At 36.2% G+C, this 21,119-nt stretch overlaps 1 protein-coding gene across 1 annotated transcript in view; it reads left to right on the top strand.

Moving 5' to 3' along the window:
- NDC80 (NDC80 kinetochore complex component) overlaps window positions 1-13,933 on the top strand; it is a 40,946-nt gene extending 27,013 nt beyond the window's left edge. Inside the window, exons 14-17 of the mRNA XM_045518893.2 lie at window positions 3,302-3,394; window positions 4,759-4,889; window positions 5,583-5,685; window positions 11,921-13,933. Of these exons, the coding sequence (XP_045374849.1) occupies window positions 3,302-3,394; window positions 4,759-4,889; window positions 5,583-5,685; window positions 11,921-12,058 (465 nt within the window). The 3' untranslated portion in view covers window positions 12,059-13,933. The remainder of the gene's footprint in view (window positions 1-3,301; window positions 3,395-4,758; window positions 4,890-5,582; window positions 5,686-11,920) is intronic.
- Window positions 13,934-21,119: the final 7,186 nt, after the last annotated feature.

The following is a 21,119-nucleotide window of genomic DNA, read 5'->3' as shown; positions in this document are numbered from 1 at the left end:
TCTCATAATACATCTAACATAAGCACAAAGTTCCTTCTGAAGGAAGTGGGAGCCGAGTTGTGAGTAACAAGTAGGAGTTGGCCATTAGATACATGGAAGGACACACATACACACACCCCTACCTCTCTGAAGGCCCAGGGACCAAAGAGCATGGCATGTTAAAGAGTCACCATGAGAATAAGTAGGATCGGGAGAAGCCTGGAGAAACCAGAACCTGATTCTGAAGAGGCTTATTTGTTCTTGCTTACTGGTTGAATTTTTATTCTGTAGGCAGTGGGGACCATTGAAGGTTTTTAACTCAGGAAATAAAACCTATGTATTTTAGTAAGCTCACAGTGTTGACGTTTTGAAGAGTAGCTTAGAGATACATGAGACTAGAGTCACACAGTTAAGAGACCTAACAGTATCTTCAGCCATAGGCTCAAGGACTCAAACCAAGGCTACTGCAGTGAGGATGGAGAAAAGAGGTTTAATGATTGAAACAACATAATTTAGTGGTCCACTTGGATGTGAAGGTTAAGGAAGAGAGAAATTAAGAATGTCCAGGTGTCCAGCTTTGGTATATGGTATTAAATAAAAATTATTTATGACACTTGTTAGCAATGGTAAGGCAGACTATTCAGTGGGGGCGGGGGTGGTTTTCTATTACAGTGGGATTTTGTAGCAGACAAGAAAGATTGGATTCAATTCCAAATATAGCAAAGAAAAGTGGGAATTTATAGCCAAGGAGCAGGGTAGGGATCAGTGAATGGAAAATTACTGAGAGGAAATATCATGGATAAGGGGGGATTCTGGCTAAACCAACCTAACGGTTTCTTCTCCAGGCAGGCCAAGGTGATCAGACATCACCTGGGGCATGGTAGAGGATAAAGAACCTGATCAGATATTCGGTATCGGGGGATTCTGGTTAAACTGACTTAGTAGGATTCTTGCTTAAAATTGGATAATACAGAGACAAACGTGAAAGCCCACAAGTCAGCCTAATTGAGAAAAGAGTTCAGATCATCCTGAGTAGTTTGGTCAAAGAGATATTCTTTGTCAGTGGTAAGGTTCTAAAACCTTGATAAAGAATACAAAGAAGGGTGTAAAACAGAGGATTTCAGACTGGGATATGCTTAATTTCAGGCCTCAAAGTGGAGAATATTCAGTAGGCAATTGGACTTTGGAGACATATAGATAGAGATATTTTTAGCATACGTATAATTAAATCCAGGAGATTTCCCAGGTGTGAGAATGAGAGAGCGCTCTCCCAAGTGAGCACATGAGAATACAGCCAAGATGAAAATCCTGGGAGAACATCCACATCCAAAGTATAAGCAGAGAAAGAGAAATATATATGAATTAGAAGCACCGAACCTCCCAAGACTTAATGAGGAAACCAGGAGTTTCCATGGTCTTATCAGTAACTACAAATGTTACTCAGATTAAGTCTAAAAGGTGATGGTTGACTCTCATAATTAAGGTGTTCCTGGTGCCATTTGCAAAAGCAATTTCATGAACCAGAGGAGCCAGAAAGCATATTACTGTGGATTGAAGTTTGAATGGTAAGAGAGGAAGATACTGTAATCGAAATAGACTATTTTTCATGGACTACTACGAATCTGACCGTTACAAATGTTTGAATCTAAGGAAAGGAGATGGAACAGTAGCTAGGAAGTGGTGTATGAAAAAGTTTTTTGGGTTTTGTGATTTTGTTTTGTTTTGTTTTTTAATGTGGGAGGGTGTTGTTTGGTTTTAAAGATGAGGGAGAGAGTTCAAGGGAAAGAGTTTGGCAAATAAATAAATAAAATTAGGAACAAAAGGCACTGATGGATTTGAATGTGGTCCATGAAGAAATATAAAGGCATGGGACCCAGAGAAGAGCTGGAGGCGTTACTTTTCTTCATGAAGAAAATGTGTACCCTGCATCCTGACACTGACTGGAAGGAAGAAGGAAACGTCCTGTGTTAGTTGGCTGGTTGATTCGTTGGTTGAAGGCAAGAAGTGATGGAATAGTGGCTTCTGTCTTCTCAGTTATAGAAGGAAAAAATAACCTAAATAAAGTAACTAATGATATCATTTTTGCTTATAAGCAGCTTAAGAGCACAAGAAAGAGAGAGGGAAAGAAAGAAGGAAGGAAGGAAGAATGCCAAATAGTAATAGTTCTTTGGGGCTGCAGAACTACTTATTGGTGATTGTTGTTTTCTTTAGTTCTTCCCATTTACCACAATGGAAATAGGTACTTTTGTTGTCAGGGGAAAAAAGTGTTTAACTGATAAAACTTTAGTAAAGCTGACATAGAAAATAGAGCTGCTCGGATATAAGTAAACACATTTGATCAACCATGAGGACCTAGTGGAAGTTCTGATTATATAAGTGTCCTGACCTTACTGAAGGTGAATTTAATGAAACAATTTGTTTAACTTAGTAATTACTTCAGAAGTAGTATATCTATAGACTGTAAGCCAAGTTTAAACTTTTAGTAACTCTAGTCTTTAAAATTCGAAAGGCAGGTGGTATAGAAAAACTCCTTGGAGTTAGTTTTGAGTTCTGGGCATATGCTAGTTGCATGATCCTGAGTAAACAGCATTCTTCCTAGCCTCACTTCTCCCTTGTAGAGTAGGAAAGGAACGTCCCTCACAGGAGACTTTGGATGATTGAATGAGAAATACTATATGCAAGTTTCCTTTTACAGAAAGATGTAAATTTATTAATACATTTTACTATTTTACTATTTATTATTTATTACTATTTTCTGCTTCCTGTTGGAAATATCCTCTTGGTCCAGGTAAAAAACATTCTGTATTAGTTACTGGTATTAACTGGTATCAGCACCTGTCAACAGGAAATGAACTTTAGGAACATATTCTTTTTTTTTTCCCTCAGTTTTGGTTTCAGCAGACCTTAAGGCTCAAGCTTTAACAAGATTAAATGCATTTACTTTATTACTGTTTGTAATAATGCATTGACTTTAACCAATTAGCAAACATCAAATAAAATCAATATGAATGGTTCTCTTTAACATCCCAGGAAGTAAACACACAAATGGAAGCTAGATCACTAACTGAAGTAGATAAATAAAGCAAGGCTTCAAAACAAGAGAGCAAAACAATTTATACTTATTAATTAATATAAAAATATTAATAGCATATGTAATATCTACATAATATGTATATGAGAGCTTAAAAAGCGCTCTCACTGCTACCAGTAGAAAAACAGATATTGGTATCTATTTTGCTGAGAATTATTCCAGATTTTTTTATTTATTAAAAAATGTTTGATGTATAGTTATGATTTCTCAAACAAAGTTTTATTCCTCAAGTTAAATACAATGATAACAGAAAGCAGGAGAAGTGTACGAACTCTCAAAGAAGAAGTTCAAAAGCTGGATGATCTTTACCAACAAAAAGTTAAGGTAAGAATTTTGCCACAGTTTGTATAGATTAGCCAAAGCCATGTCATGATTGATGGACTAGGCACCTATTCTGACATCAAACTGAAATCTTTAAGCTACATCCTGTAACTTGTACTTTAGTTTAATCTCCTTATCCAGAGTTTATTATAAGTAATTATTTTGTTCTTCTAAAGAACTTATTTATGGAATTGGGCTGTTTCACCATAGAATATGTTTACTATTCCATTAATATTTTATACTTGCGGGTTATTTTTTAATATATTTGGGGCAGGGGGTAATTAGGTTTATTTATTTACTTATTTTAATGGAGGTACTGGGGAATTGAACCTAGGACCTCATGCATGCTAGACACACTCTACCACTGAGCTGTTCCATACCCCCCAATACTTGGGTTTGTGATTCAGTATCTTTGCAAGACCAAAACATGTTTTAAACATAATCTCTTCTACCTTTTTATAGAGATTTAGTGTTAAGTACTCCTAAAACTTGAACCCCAGTAAGGCTTTTGTAAAAGTGATGGCCCATAAAGAGTCGTTGCAAACTGACTATCTTGGCCAAATTCCAAAGGCCATTTACATGAAATTTGGAATATAGGTAAATAAGAATCATTCTCCACCACCTTTAAGCTACCTTCTGACCAGCATTTTACTTAGGGAAGTTCTCATATGACTTTGCATTACCACATAACACAATTTATGTGAAAATTTTAACCAGTATTTTTTACTTAGTTATACCAACAAACTATCAAGAAATGAAAACTTTTCTCTTGAGCTGTATTATATTTAGGGCCTATACATTTTTAAGCAGTGTGTAATTTTTAGAAAATGTGCCACAATAATATGATTTACATGTGAAATATGAGGCATTTGGTATACATTTTTATTTTTTCATATGTTCTCCATGATAATACTTCAGTTTATTCTCTAAAGCACTTAAATGACTTTATCCCATTTCATATTGATTAACCTAGGAATTGATGAATTTGAGTTACTTTGCCTATATATAATTAATACATATGTGAATTGGTGGTTGTGTGAAAGTTACCCACATTTTGACCTATATAAAGGGCTTCTTTGATGCTCATGGGAAAAACGTAAATCAGAGCATTATAAAATTTCCTATAGTACAGACTGTTAACTGCTAAATGAATTCTATACTTTTTGAAAATGTCACATTTATGTTTGTAATATAAAATTTCCAAAAAGAACATTTAAGTCTTCTACAGGTAAAGCAGTAAGCATCCTGTGAATACAAATGATGATGCAACCTGATATTTTTAGATGCTTTACATAAATTTTTAAAAATCCACCTGGAGAGCATAGAATGTAAATATCAAAAAACCGTAACCATAACTATCCTGATAGGAAGCTGAGGAAGAGGACAGAAAATGTGCCAATGAGCTGGAGTCCTTGGAGAAACACAAGCACCTGCTGGAGAGTGCGGTTAACGAGGGCCTCAGTGAAGCTATGAATGAGTTAGATGCCATTCAGCGGGAGTAAGTTCATCTCGCCAAGATTTATAATGTTTATTTTCAGTTTAATTATTTAACATTTTTATAAAACTAGATAAGTTTATTTGCTTTAATTTATATTGTAGAGCTATTTTGGGGAGAGGAAGTGATGAGTTAATCCATAGGCTCTATGTTAATTTATATTAAAATATACTCTTTTTTTTAAGCATTAAGAAGCTCTCAAAAAACTTTTTAAAAATCTTACTTTGAGATTGGGAAGTACAATCCTTAAGAAAATCACACCTCTTCGTTCCGTTATTTGTAGCCTAGGGGTAGAAAACTGAGTTGAAGGAGTTTTTGGCTTACAGTTTTTGTTTTTAATTTGAATTTGAATGCCTAAAGGTAAGACTCCTGTTCCCTCAATTACATGTATTTAATGTCTTGTCCCTGAAAGCATTTAAGTTTACAGTCCTTTTGGAGACTCTGGTAAAATAATTCTGTTCCCAAGCTTTGTATGTAAAAGCACAAGGCTTTGGTGCTGTTGCTTGCATGGGATCTTTGAAAATGTTTTTATTTCTGTTTTAATGATTGCAAACTGGACCTCTATGAATTATACACAGGGCAAGCAGCACATATACCAATCGCAGCCTGGTTTAATTGGATATGAAAACAAGTAAGCTAACTAGAACTCATATTAGGTTTTATCCTAGACAACTAAAACGAGATTTTATTCTACAGATACCAACTAGTTGTGCAGACCACAACTGAAGAAAGACGAAAAGTAGGAAATAATTTGCAGCGTCTTTTAGAGATGGTTGCTACACATGTAGGATCTGTTGAGGTAGGTCTGTGAAGTTCTTTCCTACATTCTAAGAAAGCTTTTTTAAACTTTGATATATTTCTGTTTTGTTTCTACAGAAATTAAATGATAAATTTTATTTCTATGGAAAATATGATCTAGTAACAATATAGCAGAATTTTGTATAGCGGTATGCATTTTGTAAAGTAATTTTTTTTACATAGGTTTACTATACAACCCAGCAATTCTACTCCTAGGTATCAACCCACCAAAAGAAATGAAAACATGTCTGCACAAAGGCTTATAGACAAATGTTCATAGCAACATTATTCAATAATTGCTAAAAAGTAGAAACAACCCAAATATTCATTAACTGGTGAATGATGTACCCATACATTGGGATATGATTCAGCAATAAAAGGAAAGAAGCAGTGATACGTGCTATAATGTGAATGAACATCAAAAACATGCTCAGGGAGAGATGCAAAAGTCCACATATTTATGACTCATATGAAATGTCTAGAAAAGGCAAATCCACAGAGGCAGAAAGAAGATTTGTGGTTGCCAGGGGCTGGGTAGAAATCAGGGCAGATGGAAACAAAGATTTTAGTTAAGATGGCACAACTCTATAACTTTATTAAGTTACTCCTGTTGTTCCTTAACATTTGTTTGTTTTTATTGAGGTATAACATACCAAAAAAGGTGCACAAACCTTAATAAAAAATAATTTGTTTCATTCACATGAACAACATACAGTGATATTTATTACATCAACAGTATAGAATGATGTTGTGCCAGGCCATATTCTACATACTGAAAACATTAGTACATTTAGGATTTAATTAAGATTAAGCTGAAAGACCATATGATAGTGACAAATGTTTTCCTGTTAAAAAGCAAAATTCAACTGAGTAAATTTGAAGATCAAATTGGCCTTATTCAGTGATTCATCATTTGGGCTGTACCCCATCTAGCAAACAGAAAGAAGCTCCAAGGAGCTACAGAAAAGGAAAAGCTTTTAAAGGCACAGAGGGAGTTGGGTAAGGAAGTCTTAAATGAAGAAAAAGATTAGTTCAGACAAAGTTATCTCCTTTGTGGGACAAAAGGTTTTATTAGGCAGATGGCCTCACTGGTGCTGACCAGGAAATTCTAGACAGACCAGTTAAGATTATATTCCCGGGGAAGGTTGAAACTACAATTAAGTTAGGTATTAAGTCCCAGTTTGATGACATGGACTTAGCACAAGTGACTCCATTTTGGGCCTGTTGTTTCTTTTTAACGATTCCCCTCTTTTGATCAGGCTCTCAGCTTGTCAGACAGAGAGACTTGATCAAATTTTATGGCATTAGCACCACTCTCAGCTATTGCTTGCAGCTTTTGTTGATCCTTTGTGTGGCATTCATAGGTCATGCTATTTTTGCTTAATGCCTGTGACATTCTGAAGACTCGGATCAAGGTTCACAATCCTTAAATCGGCCATTCTCTTCACTTCTTTATTGATGTTCTAGTCTTAGAGAGGTCATTTGCTTGGTGGTTAGCAGCTGCAAACATGCATTTAAAGCTTTTGAGAAAAATGTAATGCACTAGGGAGACCATTATGATTAGAATAAGCAAGATAATCCACAAGTAGTTGGAGTGCACTTTGGAGACATGGTCCCCAAAACCCAAACCAATCAAAACCATATGTCAAAGAAGATGTCACTGAAGGACGTTTTTAAGCCAAGTGGCTTGCTCAGTGATCTCATGTAACCGAGTTTCAACTTCCCTAGAAGTGGTAATACAGATATAGCAGGTGGTGTTGGCCATAATACAAACACTTCCTGGCTCAGCTAAAAGATAATCAAAGGCTTTCCTATTATCAGGAACAACTTTAGCCAAAGAGTCTAAGGAATTTTGTTGGGTACCTATTGCTTTAGCAGCAAATTCCATAATACTTTCAAGAGTTAAGGAGAGGTAGCTGATCATAGCCTCAATTGCAGTTACTCATTTACCAGGAAAGTAAGGTCTTGTTAAAGGAATCAGATCCAGAGTCATGAATGCTTCCTGGTAATTCCCATTTGAATCTGTGGCTTAGGACTGGAAAGGTGTCAGCCATTGAGACCAGTAAAATTTTTTATTATTTTTTAAATTTTTTAATGGAGATAGTGGGGAATGAACCCAGGACCTCGTGCATGCCAAGCATGTTCTCTACCACTGAGCTATATCCACCCCGCAAGACCAGTGAAATATTAATCATCTGTGGAATGCACAAGCCGTTTTATTCTGGTTACCCTTGCCTTGTGTCACTTTCTTTGTATTGAGCCTGGACACAAAATTCCCCAAGTTTAGGGTTGTTAACCAGAAATGGGGAAATGGACCAGGATTTTCTTGCATCATGAACAGATCAGAGAACAGATCAGAGTGTTTTTTTAAATGACAAATCCAGCAGTTTGAAAGATTATCCTCCTGAAGAGTTGTAAACTATAAAGAATACCCAGAGTTGAAGAATAAAATCACTGAAATGAGTAACACACTAGAAGGAACCCAGAATAGAATAAATGAGGCAGACGAACGGATCAATGAGCTAGAAAACAGATTAGTGGAAATCACTACCACAGAACAGAAAAAAGAATGTAAAGAAGTGAGGATAGTTTAAGAGAACTCTGGGACAACATGAAGTGCACTAATATTCACATTATAGGGGTCCCAGAAAGAGAAGAGAGAGAAAGGACCTGAGAAAATTTTTGAAGAGATAATAACCAAAAACTCCCCCAACTTGGGAAAGGAAACAATCACACAAGTCCAGGAAGTGCAGAGAGATCCACACAGAATCAACCCAAAGAGAAACACACAAGGCACATGGTAATCAAATTGACAAAAATTAAGGATAAGGAGAAAATATTAAAATTAGCCACAGAAAAGCAACAAATAACATACAAGAGAACTCCCATAAGGTTATCAGCTGATTTTTCAGCGGAAACTCCGCAGGCCAGAAGGGAGTGGCGCAATACATTTAAAGTGATGAAAGGGGGAAGCTTACAACCAAGAATACTCTATCCAACAAAGCTCTCGTTCAGACTTGATGGAGAAATCAAAAGTTTCATACATAAACAAAAGCTAAAAGATTTCAGCACCACCAAACCAGCTTTACAACAAATGTTAAAGGACCTTCTCTAGTCATCACTGTAAGAAAAGAGAACAAGAAGAAAGAAAAAAAAGAGAGACCTGGAAAAGTTTACTTTGGCAGTTCAAGGTCTTTTATGGTTCCATATAAATTTTGGGGTTGTTTATTCTAGTTCTGTGAAAAATGTCATATTTTGACAGGGGTTGCATTGGATCTGTAGATTGCTTTGGGTAGTGTGGCCATTTTAATAATCTTGATTCTTCCAATCCAGGAGCACAAGATACCTTTTCATTTCTTTGTATCATCTTCAATTTCCTTCATCAATGTTTTACAGTTTTCAGAGCATAGGTAACCTCCTTAGTTAAGTTTATTTCTAAGTATTTTGTTGTTATTAATGCAGTGGAAATGTTTATGCCAGTTATAAAATTCTGGTTTTAGAAGTGAAAAAAAAAAAAAAGTGAATGAAGGACCATAACTGGGAAAATATCCTTTCTCATGGGTGAGTTGTATTCCATTACACATATATGCTGCATCTTCTTTATCCATTCATCTATTGATGTGCACTTAGGATATTTCCATATCTTGGCAATTATAAATAATATTGCTGTTGATAATAGGGTGTATGTATCTTTTTGAATTAATTATTGTTTTGTGGTCGGCTTTATTCCTTTGATAACTATGTAAGTTTAAAAAGCTAAAACTCTAAACATTCTTAGAAACAATGAACAGTACATATATGTAAATTATAAAAATATGTGCAGTATATGTGTGTGTATTTACTTGCAGTATATTGTATATGTGCAGTTAAACTGTAACAATTCTACCTAATAAAACTGAAAAATAGGGGCAAAAAAAAAAAGATTACCCTCCTTAGCAATGATCTGGGAGACACAGATAATGACGTTACCTTTTCAGGACAACGGCAGAGTAAAGGAAAGAAAGAGAAGAGTTTCATGTTTAGTTAAAGCCTGAAATCTTAGTCTGGCATTCTCAGTTTAGGCAGTCTAACAGTATTCTTCTAATCTAAGAACACCGTGTGTCTTTCCATCTGTTTGTGTTATCTTCAGGGTTTTTTGGGGTTTTTTGTTTGTTTTGTTTTGTTTTTATCAGGGTCTAATAGTTTTCTGAGTACAGGTCTGTTACCTCTTCAGGTAAATTTATTCCTAGGTATTTTATTTCTTTTCATGCAATGGTAAATGGAATTGTTTCCTTAATTTTACTTTCTAATAGTTGATTGTTAGTGTGTAGAAATGCAACAGATTTCTGTATATTAATTTTGTAATTAAGAAGCATCCCCAAAAGTGGTGTAAAAAACATTTTATATTCCTCTCTCTACTGGGTACTATAGACAGAGGTCCAGATGAGTTTGGGGTGTTTGTTTTGTTGTTATTGTTGTTGTTTTTTCCAAGATTGCCATTATATATAAAAGCCTTTACTTAAATTTTTAACTGCCTGAAGCTTCACACTGGACCCAGTCCAACCTAAAGTGGACCCTGTCCTACTCCAGCTAGTAACACCAACAGTTCCCAATCTGGCATCTGGGGATTGGGAAAAGGATTGAACCAGCAGACCTCAACAAATGGGGATTGCAGACCAGGGGCTCCACATCAATGGGGAACTGAGAACTGTTACTAACAGCTCCCATGTGAATCTTGGGACGGAATCAATGGCTGGGGTTTCCAGTCAGATAGGAAAGTATGGAAAGTCAGTTATATTGAGGGCTTGACACAAAGAGAACAAAGCTCAGAACAGAGAAGATCTTCCCCCACGGCCCTCAGAAACAGCACGGAAGACCATGGACTAGGGGTTCGAGGGCACCACACCTACATTTCTCTTTGTCCCCAAAACCCCATCAGAAGTTCATTTCAGATCCCATTGCTGCCACTGAAACTGTCAGAAAAATTCAACTGAGTAAATCTAAGGCCTTATTCAGTGATACATGAATTGAGCAGCATCCCGTCAAGCAAACAGGAAGAATTTCCAAGGAGCTACAGAAAAGAAAGAGGCACAGAGGGAGTGGGATAAGTCTTAAACAGAGGAAAAGGATCAGTTCAGGCAAGGTGGCAAGGTCACCTCCCTTTGTGGGACAGAAGGTTTTATTAGGCAGATTACCTCTCTGGTGCTGACCAGGAAATTCCAGACAGACCAGGTGAGATTACATTCCTGGGAAAGGTTGAAACTGCAATTAAGTTAGGTATTAAGTCCCATCTTGGTGCCATGGGCTTACTCAAGTGACTCCATTTTGAGCCTGTTGTTTCTTTTTAACATTCCTTTCTGTTAATTTGATATAAACACAGAATAAAGTATTTCTGAAACATGAAGTTTACCTTATCTATACCTTCTGCATAGCTTGAAAGTTAAACAATAAAACCATTCCTCTAATCTGCTATACAGAGCCCAAAATTAAAATCAATTGCTAAATCTAAAATTTTTTTGGTAGTGTATTTCCAGTTGTAAATTGTTTAAGGGGAAAGAAATTCATATCACATTAACAGGTTTTCATTTATTTGAAAACAGAGCGTGTAGTAGCTTATGTCCCCTCATCTCTCCTGAATGACATTGAACTACTGCTTTCTTACTTGTTAGTACCCTTCCCTGCTTAGTGGTAAGAACTAAGAAAAGCATCCTGGAATACCACATCAGAAAACCTGGCTTCTACCCACTTCTTTCTAGTTCAACCTCTTAGTGGCTCTATAACCTTTCATAGATCCTTCTTCAACGAGTATTGTTCACCTAAACCACAGACCAGAAAATAATTCGAGTGATTACATTCCCGGTTGTCAGAAGTCTAAAGTGGGCCCTCGGGCTGCACTCCTAGAAGCTCTAGCGAGGAATCTAGTTCCTTGCTTTTTCCACCATCTAGAGGCCACCTACAGCCCTTGGATTGTGGCCTCTTCCTCTATCTTCAAAGCCAACAGCACAGCATCATCTATCCTTTCTGACCCTTATGTCTTTCTCTGACTTCCACACTGCTGATTCCCTTTTGCATCCTTGTGATTACGTTGGACCCGCCAGGATAATGCAGAATCTCCTTTTCTCAAGGTATTTAATCATATCAAGAGTATTTTTTTTTATTCCTGTTCTTAACATGTTGTGCTCTTATTTACAGATTTCACAAACACTTTAAAAGAAATTAATGTTTTTACATTAAAAACTGCTTATTGTTTCCACTAGAAACATCTTGAAGAGCAGATTGCCAGAGCTGATAGAGAATATGAAGAATACACATCTGAGGATCTCTTGGAAAATATTAGAGAGATTGGAGACAAATATAAGAAGAAAGCTGCTCTGCTTAAGGCTTCTAACGAATGAAGACAAAATGTTGATTATCTAAACAGAAACTTTATTAACAGTGTGAATGTTGGAGAAAAACAGTGTAAATGTTGAAATGTCCTTTGTAGGTTTGAAAAGTCTCTAACATATCCTAAATCTTTTTTACACTGAAGTCTCATGGCCACATCTTCCCATGACCGTGAAATATTTTTATATCTTTTATAAATCTAGTTCATTAACTTACAGTATGTATGACCTGAAATTATGATAACTTGTTGGATTGTTATCTTTAGGTATGAAAGACTAGTTATGTTATGTACCTGGAGTTAATAAAATTGCATCCATACAGTGTGTTTTTCCCCTAATTTCTCTGCCTAACTTGAGATGGTTAGAAAATAAGTATTTCGAACTAAACCAGGAGTCAGCATGTTAACTGTGGGTCTACTCTAATCACGCCCATTCAGTGACATATCGTCTATGACTGGTTTCACACCACAGGACCAGAGTTTAGTGTGACAGAGATCATATGACCTGAAAAGCCAAAAATGTGTACTATCTGGCCCTTTACAGAAAGTTTGCCAATCCCTGGTATAAACTATACAAAGGATTGGTACTGACTAACTAGAAAACTTTCCTAATCACTTTGGACGTAATCAGAATCACTCTTCTATGTGTATGTGTATATATGTAAAGAGAGAAAAGCTAAAGTTCTTTCTGACTTCATGCCATCTTTAGTCTGAAATAAGCAGAATACGGAATGTGAAAATCAGAAGAAATAATAAGCTCATTCAGCCCCCTCATTTTAGAGATGAAAGTTTATTCCTAGAGAAGCGTGGATTTACCTCAGGTCATACCTGTTGTGGTAGAAACCTCACTGGAACTTCCTTGAACCCGTGTGCAATTCTGAGTACAGCCACAGGAGTCCTGAAACTTGAATATTCTGGATGGTGAGGGAGTTCTGTTAGAAAGTGAGTTTTTTAGATCTAAATTGTGAGGACGCTCCTCCTTAAATTGAACTAACATCTGCCTCCAGTTGAACTTTCTATTCTCTTAACTTTATTCTAACTCTAAATCATGTCAGAATGAAGAGCATTAGAATTAAATGTTAAGCCACGTACTTTAAGAGCCGAGAATGGGATTCCCACAATGCTTTATGAAGGGAGGGCATTCAGCCAGAGAGAACAGAAACAGACGAGTCATAGTTGGGAGATAATTAACAGGATACGACAAGGTTAACAGTTACTAATGTATTCAAGAGTCTGGATTACTGACATCCAATAGAACTGTCTTCAGTGATGGAAAAGAAATACTCTGTCTTCACTATCCAATATATATGACAGAATTAAGATGAACCAGAGCTTTGCCACCCTATGGAAACAGCAGCAACATCACCTGGGACCTGGGGGAACTTTAGAAATGCAGACTCTTGGTCTCATCCCAAACCTGCTGAATCAGAATCTGCCCTTTTTACAGTATATTGACCTAAACTGTATGCATTAAAACTTTTCATAAGTTTTGACATATATATACGCCCTTCAATCATCATCACAATGAAGCTAATGAATATAGCTATCACCTCTGAAAGTTTCCTCATGGCCCTTGGCAATCCTTTCTCTTGCCCTACCTGACATCTGACTGACATGCGTCTCCAGGCAAGCACTAATCTCCTTTCTCTCACTATAGACTGGCATTTTCTAAAACTTTGTGCAAATAGAATCATATAGTATGTACATTTGTATAGCTTCTTTCAGAAAATTTTGAGATCCATGCTGTGTATCAGTAGTTCATGGCTTCTCATTGTTGAGTAGTGTTCATTGTATGAATGTATTGAGTTTGTTTAGCCATTTACCTGTTGATGGACACTTGGATTGTTTACAGTTCGGAGCCATCACAAATAAAATCTTTATAAACATTCATGTATAGTGTTTGTATGGACATATGCTTTCATTTCTCTTGAGTTAACACCTGGGAGTGGAATGGCTAGTTCATATGTGGTAGGTGCATATTTAACTTTCATGAAACTTAGCAAATGTTTCCTAAAGTGGTTCTACCATATGTGCCTACCTGCAGTGTATGAGAGTTCCAGTTGCTCCACATCCTGACCCACTTACATAGTCAGTCTTAATAATTTAGCCATACTAAAGGTGTGTGGTTCTATCACACTGTGATATTAATTTGCATTTCCCTAATGACCAAAAGTGTTAAGCCCAATTTTTACTGGATTGTTTTATTACTAATTTGCAAGAGTTTTTGTGTATTCTAGACACAAGTCCTTTATCTGACACATGTTACATAAATATTTTCTCTCAGTCTGACTTGCTTTTTCATTTTAATGGTGTCTTTTAAATGAAAGTTTTTAGTTTTGATGTAGCCCAATTTATTATTTTTTTAAATACATTCTGCATTTTGTGTAGCATTTAAGGAATCTTTGCCAAGCCCAATAAATCTTTGCCAACATCACTGTCGTTTACACCTACCTATGTTTTATTCTAGAAACTTTTACCTTTAAACACCATGTTTCTACATTGAAAGGAATTTATACTCAAGAGAGTCATGCATGTAGTGTATTGTATAAGAGACCTGTAGCAGTAGTGTATCTAAAGTGATATTTAAGCTACAAAAAGTCAAGTTTTCTTCATGGAAAAATTGTATCTTTCTGTCTGCTAGTTAAGACTTGCTTTTAGATTAAATATATAGACGTTTCTTACATCTTCTTGACTACTAAATCAAAGTTAGAATTCAAACCTGCATTTTTAATGGGTCCCCAAATTGTTTGTATGTGTTTTAAAATTTAAGGTGCACTACTTTAAAAGAAAAAAAATCACTACTAGTTAAATTATCCATAATGTGATTTAAATAATAGAGTTTAATAGCAACTTTAGGAATGACAGAAAAGTCCTGAGTTCAACCAAAGTGATAACCTAAGCACAACTTGGGACGGGTTCAAGAAACCAAAGTGATCAGTGTACTCGCACTTTTCACTTAACATTTTTTACCTCACTCTGCATACTTTCTTCTTAATCCCTAAGGACATGCTTATTTCTAGAACTAACACCATTAAAGCAGATATTGTTCCACTTACAAATCCCCAGAATCCTAGAGTCAGAAAAACCTTTAGATATGATGCAAGGACGAAGGTCTTGTTCTCATAGTTACCAAGAGTCAGAGCAAGAGTCCTGTTGCACTATTGGTTACAACTGCCACCAGGACATTTTGGACACCTTGTGCTTGAGGAAAGCAGGAGAGAAAAAGAACCAGCATTATGAGAAGGACAAATGATCTGCTCAGCAGGAGGATCTGAAGCTGCTTTTTCAAAATGGCAGCAGAACCAGGTTATCCACGTGGATGCCTGAAAGAGTTCCTTATCTGTCTTTGACTTTCATGACCTTGGCATTTTTGAAGAGTTCAATAATTTATAGACTGTCCTTCAATTTCTGCTTAACTCATTCTCATGATAAGATAGGGGTATGTATTCCTCGAAGAACACCACAGAACTGATGTTACATTCTTTTCAGTATATGGCTCACTACCAGAGTCAGGAGGCCAAAGGGGGAGCTCTCACTCAATGTCAATATAGATACCAACGGGAAGAGGTGTACTTTGAATCTCTGACAAGAATTGACACTACTTTACTACCATAAGCAAGGGGAAGAAAAACTTTCTTTTTACCTGGCAACAGTTCAGCCAATGAGAGACTGTCACAACTCAGCCAATGAAAACCCACTATACTTTGAACTTTTCCTCCAATTGACTTTTTGTTTATCACAGCCCCTCCCAACTTCCCTTTCTCCTCTATAAAAGTTTCCTCTCCTTTGCTTTACTGAACTTGCATACAGGGAGTTGCAATTCTTTGCTGTCTGGCTGTTTTGTTGTTTTAGGTTAACAATCCTATCTTGGATTCTGCTTCTAGAAGGACTAGGACAAATACAATTTATAAATTAAGGAGCTGATAATGTTGAGTCTCCTAATGAAAATGCATGGTATGTTTTTCTATTTGTTGATATCTTCTGTTGTGTTTTTAGAGTTTTCTTCATAACCCTTATAAGTCATTTGATAAAAGTAAACAGCCATTACTAAGGAAAAAGTCTTAATAAAATAAAAAAATGAGTACTTCCTTAACATTATATAATATAGCTAAGTGATTTGTATATATGAAAAATTATTGATTTCTGTATATTTATATAACTTGTCACTAATTTATGAATCTTTTATTATTCAGCAGTTTTGATGTTGAGTCTCTTAGGTTTTACAGTATATAGTTATAATTCCTGCAAATAGTAATAGTCTTACTTACACCTTCCCAATTAATATACCTCCAGTTTCCTTTTTTGTCTATTTGTTTTGGCCAGTAAATCAAATATAATATTAAATATTTATGAGAGTGGCCATTTTTGTCTTGTTCCTAATTTTAGTGGAGATGCTTCAAATATTTCCTCATTAATCATAATACCAGCTTTTGTGCTGAGTTAGTTATATCATGTTAAAGAAGTACAATTCTTTTTGTTATTTTATTAAGTTTTTTTTTCTTTGTAATGGTTGTTGGATTTTATCAAAAGACTGTTAAGCATCTATGACATTGAAAACATTGTTTTTCTCAATATTTTCATATAATTGTTTTCCCAACATATAAACATCCTTGCATTCCTAGAATAAATTCCACCTAATCAAGATGTCTTTTTTTCTTTTTCTTCCTTCCTTTTAATGTGCTGCTGGATTCTGTTTGTTAATATTTTATTTAAGATTTTATTTTTTGCACTGATATTCATAGGTGAGATTGGTGATCTGATATATATTTTTAAATTTTTTCAGGTTTTGATATCAATGTTATATTCACATTAGAGAAAGAAGTTAAACATTTTCCTTCTTTTTAAAATTTATCTGTAAGTAATATAAAAGTATTAGAATTGTATGCTTTTAAAGTTTGATGGAATTCCCCATCTGGGTGCACTGCTTTTTCTGAGTGTAGCTCTTTCACAACTTTACTTATTTCTTCTACATAAATCAGCTTAAGTCTTGTTTTTTTTTTTAAATTATTATTGAAGTATAGTTGATTTACAATATTGTAATGGTTTCAGGTATACAGCAAAGTGATTCAGTGTACATATATATATATGTATACACATACTTATTTTCTATTCTTTTCCATTATAGTTTATTACAAGATATTGAATATAGTTCCCTATGCTATATAGTAAATCCTTGTTGTTTATCTGTTTTATATATGGTAATGTGCATCTGTTAATCCCATTGAAGTCATTGTTTTTAACCTCTTCTACAGTTTTGGTAAATTATATTATCTTAGACATTTTTCTATTTAATCCAGTTTTTCACATTGATTTGCACGGAATTAAAGTAGTTTATTACAATTCTTTTTATTTTCTGTTTTGATGATTTTTTCCCCTGTATTGTGTTTTTGCACATTTACTCTTTCTCCCTTTTTTCCTGGAACCAAATAGCTAATGATTTCTCTACTAAGCTAGCTTTTTTTTTTAACTTAATAATTCTATGTATTTGTTTTCTAACTTATTATTTTTTTTTCTTTACTAAGTAACTTCCTCTGCTTTCCTTCCATTTATTTTGTTGTTTTATTCCCCTAACTTTTTGAATTATATTTTCAGTTCATCTATCTTAATTTTTTTTAATATTAAGTATCTAAGACTATGAATTTTCCTCTGGATTCTAGCTTAGTAGTAGTTCACATTTTTTTTGTTGGGTTTTTGTTTTTTGTTTTTTTCTGGTTTATTGCAACACTTTGCTTACACAGTGACATGTTGCTGGCACCTAATGTTCTCGTCTGACAGTAGAAAACCAAAATTTGTTGTCATTTCTTAAAGAATTGAGAATTGCATCCAAAAACTATATAAGTTAAAAGGATGAATTTACAGGTGTAAATGCAAACAATTTCCCAATTCTCTGCAGAAGCACTGGGAGTACAGGCTGGTTGCAGCAAGCCACCCCTCAAGTTTCTTCCCCAACCATTCTCAGTTGGTGATTTCTCTATTCAAAGAATTCTTTAAAATAGTTTAAAATTTCCACATAAAAGGATCTTTGTCCCCCCTAATTTTTACTAATTTCTAGTTACATTGCATTGTGATCAAAGAATGCCATCTTTACTATTTATTGTTTGCATTTTCCTGAGGTTTTTCTTTGTGGCCTAATAGTTCTGTAAACGTTCATGGCCATTTGAAAGAAAAGTGTATTCTCTTTTTTTAGGACATATGATTTGATATACCATTAATCAGCTCTACTATGTCAATTATATTACTAAGTTTTCCATAATTTACTTATTTTTTGTTTACTTGACCTCTCATAGATTGAGAAACGGAAAGGTTAAGTGATTTTGCCAAGTTCTCCATATTAAATCGTAAAATTCTTTAGGAAATGGCAAAACTGAATTCAGGCAGTATGATTTCTGAACCTCAACTCTAGAGAACAACTTGAAATCAATAAAAAGAGCACAGGAGTTTGTAAAGCAATTTAGCAAAGTATCGAGGAAGTCAGGTTATTCTCCGAGAAGCTGAGTAATTATAAAAAATGTAACATGACTCGCCCAGAAGGAACTGTAACTAAGCGGAATGTTGATCAGTGACGTTGCCAAGGGTGCGCATACTTAGCCAGTGAGAGGTGTGGCGGGACAGGGTGCATGCGGTCAAACTGGGGATGGGAAATGGTTAATATCAAGCAAGTAGGGGATGCGCTCCACTAACAATCTGTAAGAGGGTTATGACAGGGGAATATTTTATCCCCTGCAGACCCTCCAACCTTTGACTGGGAGGAAGATTATCAGTTCTGAAGTAGGAGATTCCACCCAGCAGACAATTGCAGGGTTAAGATACAAATGGGGAGGGCCCTAAATTGTTTGCTCATGATAGGAAGGTGACAGCGCCATTGTGCTGGAAGGTGGGGTAATGACTTTCTCTCCACTGGCAGGTCTTCAACTCCTAAGAAAAGAGAAATATATCTATGCCCAAGAAGATAATCTTGTAGAAATGAGTAGAAACCAGTAAAAACGAGTCTTGTCTTAGGAGATACTTTGGGTATTATGCCTAAAAGAGGATATAATCAGAGTAATGTCATTAGAGGGAAAAATTACCCCTTCCTTATCTTTCAGCCTCAGAAATGGTTTCTGTTCTCTACAAATTAGAGAATAAGGTAGTTGTCATGGCCCTTTATAGAAGTCCCTTAGGCTGTTTGCTCATGAGAAGGGAGAATGCAAAACTCCACCAACATGCTGGGAGAAAAATGGAATGGTTATAAAACTGATTCCCTAGGTATCTGACAGCTTTGGAAGATGACGTTAGGTCTGCTTGAGAAACTTGGTTTTCTAGGCACCAGGAGGATCAAGATTCCAGTTGTTTGGACCCTGGAAAAGGAATCTCAGATCTGCTTTAATACCTACGCCCTCATGCTGCACCTCTTGGAAGAGGGATTAAGACAGGTGCAACAGCTGATTATTTGAAAGTGTCCATTCTCAGACGAGCAAGGAAAGATATGGAATTTAATCAGGCCAGAAATGAAGTTGGCTGTGGAGAACGGGGTGAGGCTGAAGTAGCTCTGACATATCCAGCAAGAAACTTCAGATGGAAGACAATGAGTGAGGCATAGATACAGAAGGCAGCAAGTCCCAAATCCCCCTGTGTGAATGCTCTCAACCCACAGGCGAAGAGAAGGTGCTGAATCAGGTAATTTGGAATGAGAACAGCATATCCTGGTGTCTTTCCTTAAGTAGAGCTCTATCCTGGGACAAAGAAAGGGAAATTGGAGAGTTCTATCAATTAAATGGGAAATTGTGGAAGAGACAGGTGACTCCAATTTTTGGGACAGTCTTTCAGAGTTGAAGAAGCCACCAGAGCCAGCAAAAACCAGTTAAAGCCTACCAACCAAAGAAAAGACCACCAGGCTACACCTATAGAAAAAAAAATGGGTTTATTGAACTTGCTGCAGTGAGGAAGAACTAATCATGGGATGTCTCAGTAAGACAGTGGAATTCCGGCCTGTGAGGGTCGATTCTAAGAAAGGATGGATTGTTAAGTCATTTTTGCAACTGCAATGTTGCCTTAATTAGGTTGGGTTAGAAACGTTGCCTTGTCGCCCTGACTGCATCCTGTTGAAAACATTGTCAGAGTCTGACTGCTCCCAGAGTTGCTTTGCACTTTCTCGGGTCCTAATTAGAGTGAGAGGTCCTGGTTGGGGGAAGTTAACTGTCTGACTAGAAGGACATGGAAAAGCCTCAGTAGGATTGTGGTTCTAGAGGAACACTCAAGGTAAAACTCAACTGGGCAGAGGGAAATGGGAACTCTAGCTTGTGTGGAAGGGAGTGGAGCTGCTCAGCAATTGTTGAAATATCTAAGATGAACCTGACCTCAGATACGCAGGAGCTGTTCCCTGCACTTCCACGGGGTTTCTACTCTGTCAGAAGACTGAGGCACATGGGGAGAGAGCAGCAAAATTATTTGAGCATGTACCATACTTCCTCTTCCTGTTGTGGTTGACTTTGAGATAGAATACCTTGAGGAATTTGGCTTTGAGCTGCAAGCAGTTTTGCTCTCAGGCTAGCAAAGTTGGAGACAATACACTAGTTGGTATAAACTTCCCTTTGTTCTGAAAAAGCAACAGAGTTGGACAGATTTAGTTTCACAGTGTAAGGCAAAACCGTTCTTGAAAATGGTTAGGGTTGAGATACTGTGAATCTGAAAATCTAAAATGTTCATGGGACCCTGTAAAGTATCACGTGTGTATGTGTGTGTGCGCGCATGTGCGTGCGTGCGTGCGTGCGTGCGTGTGTGTGTGTGTGTGTGTATGAATATTTGTGACTCTGCTCGGCTTCTTTTTTTGAGAAGCCTTTTTTTTTTTTTTTTTCGGATTTAGAGCACAGGAACAGGAGGAGGGACACACCCAACAGCTGTAGAAGCAGGAAACATCTACTCTAAAACTGAAGAACAAACATGAAAACTGAGAGTATTTGTGTATATTTTGTTCCAACTAAACTTCCTTGAAAAAATCCATACTTCATCGGTGTGTGATGGGGAAGGAGGATGCTTGCGTCTCTTTGGGCAATGTATCCAGGGTGATTTAGGCAGTTTCATTTCTGCAAACCTTT

Source organism: Camelus bactrianus, chromosome 24, assembly GCF_048773025.1.
Source record: "Camelus bactrianus isolate YW-2024 breed Bactrian camel chromosome 24, ASM4877302v1, whole genome shotgun sequence".
Classification (NCBI taxonomy): domain Eukaryota; kingdom Metazoa; phylum Chordata; class Mammalia; order Artiodactyla; family Camelidae; genus Camelus; species Camelus bactrianus.
Note: the sequence above shows the minus strand (reverse complement) of the source record. Positions and strands in the feature narration are given on the sequence as shown.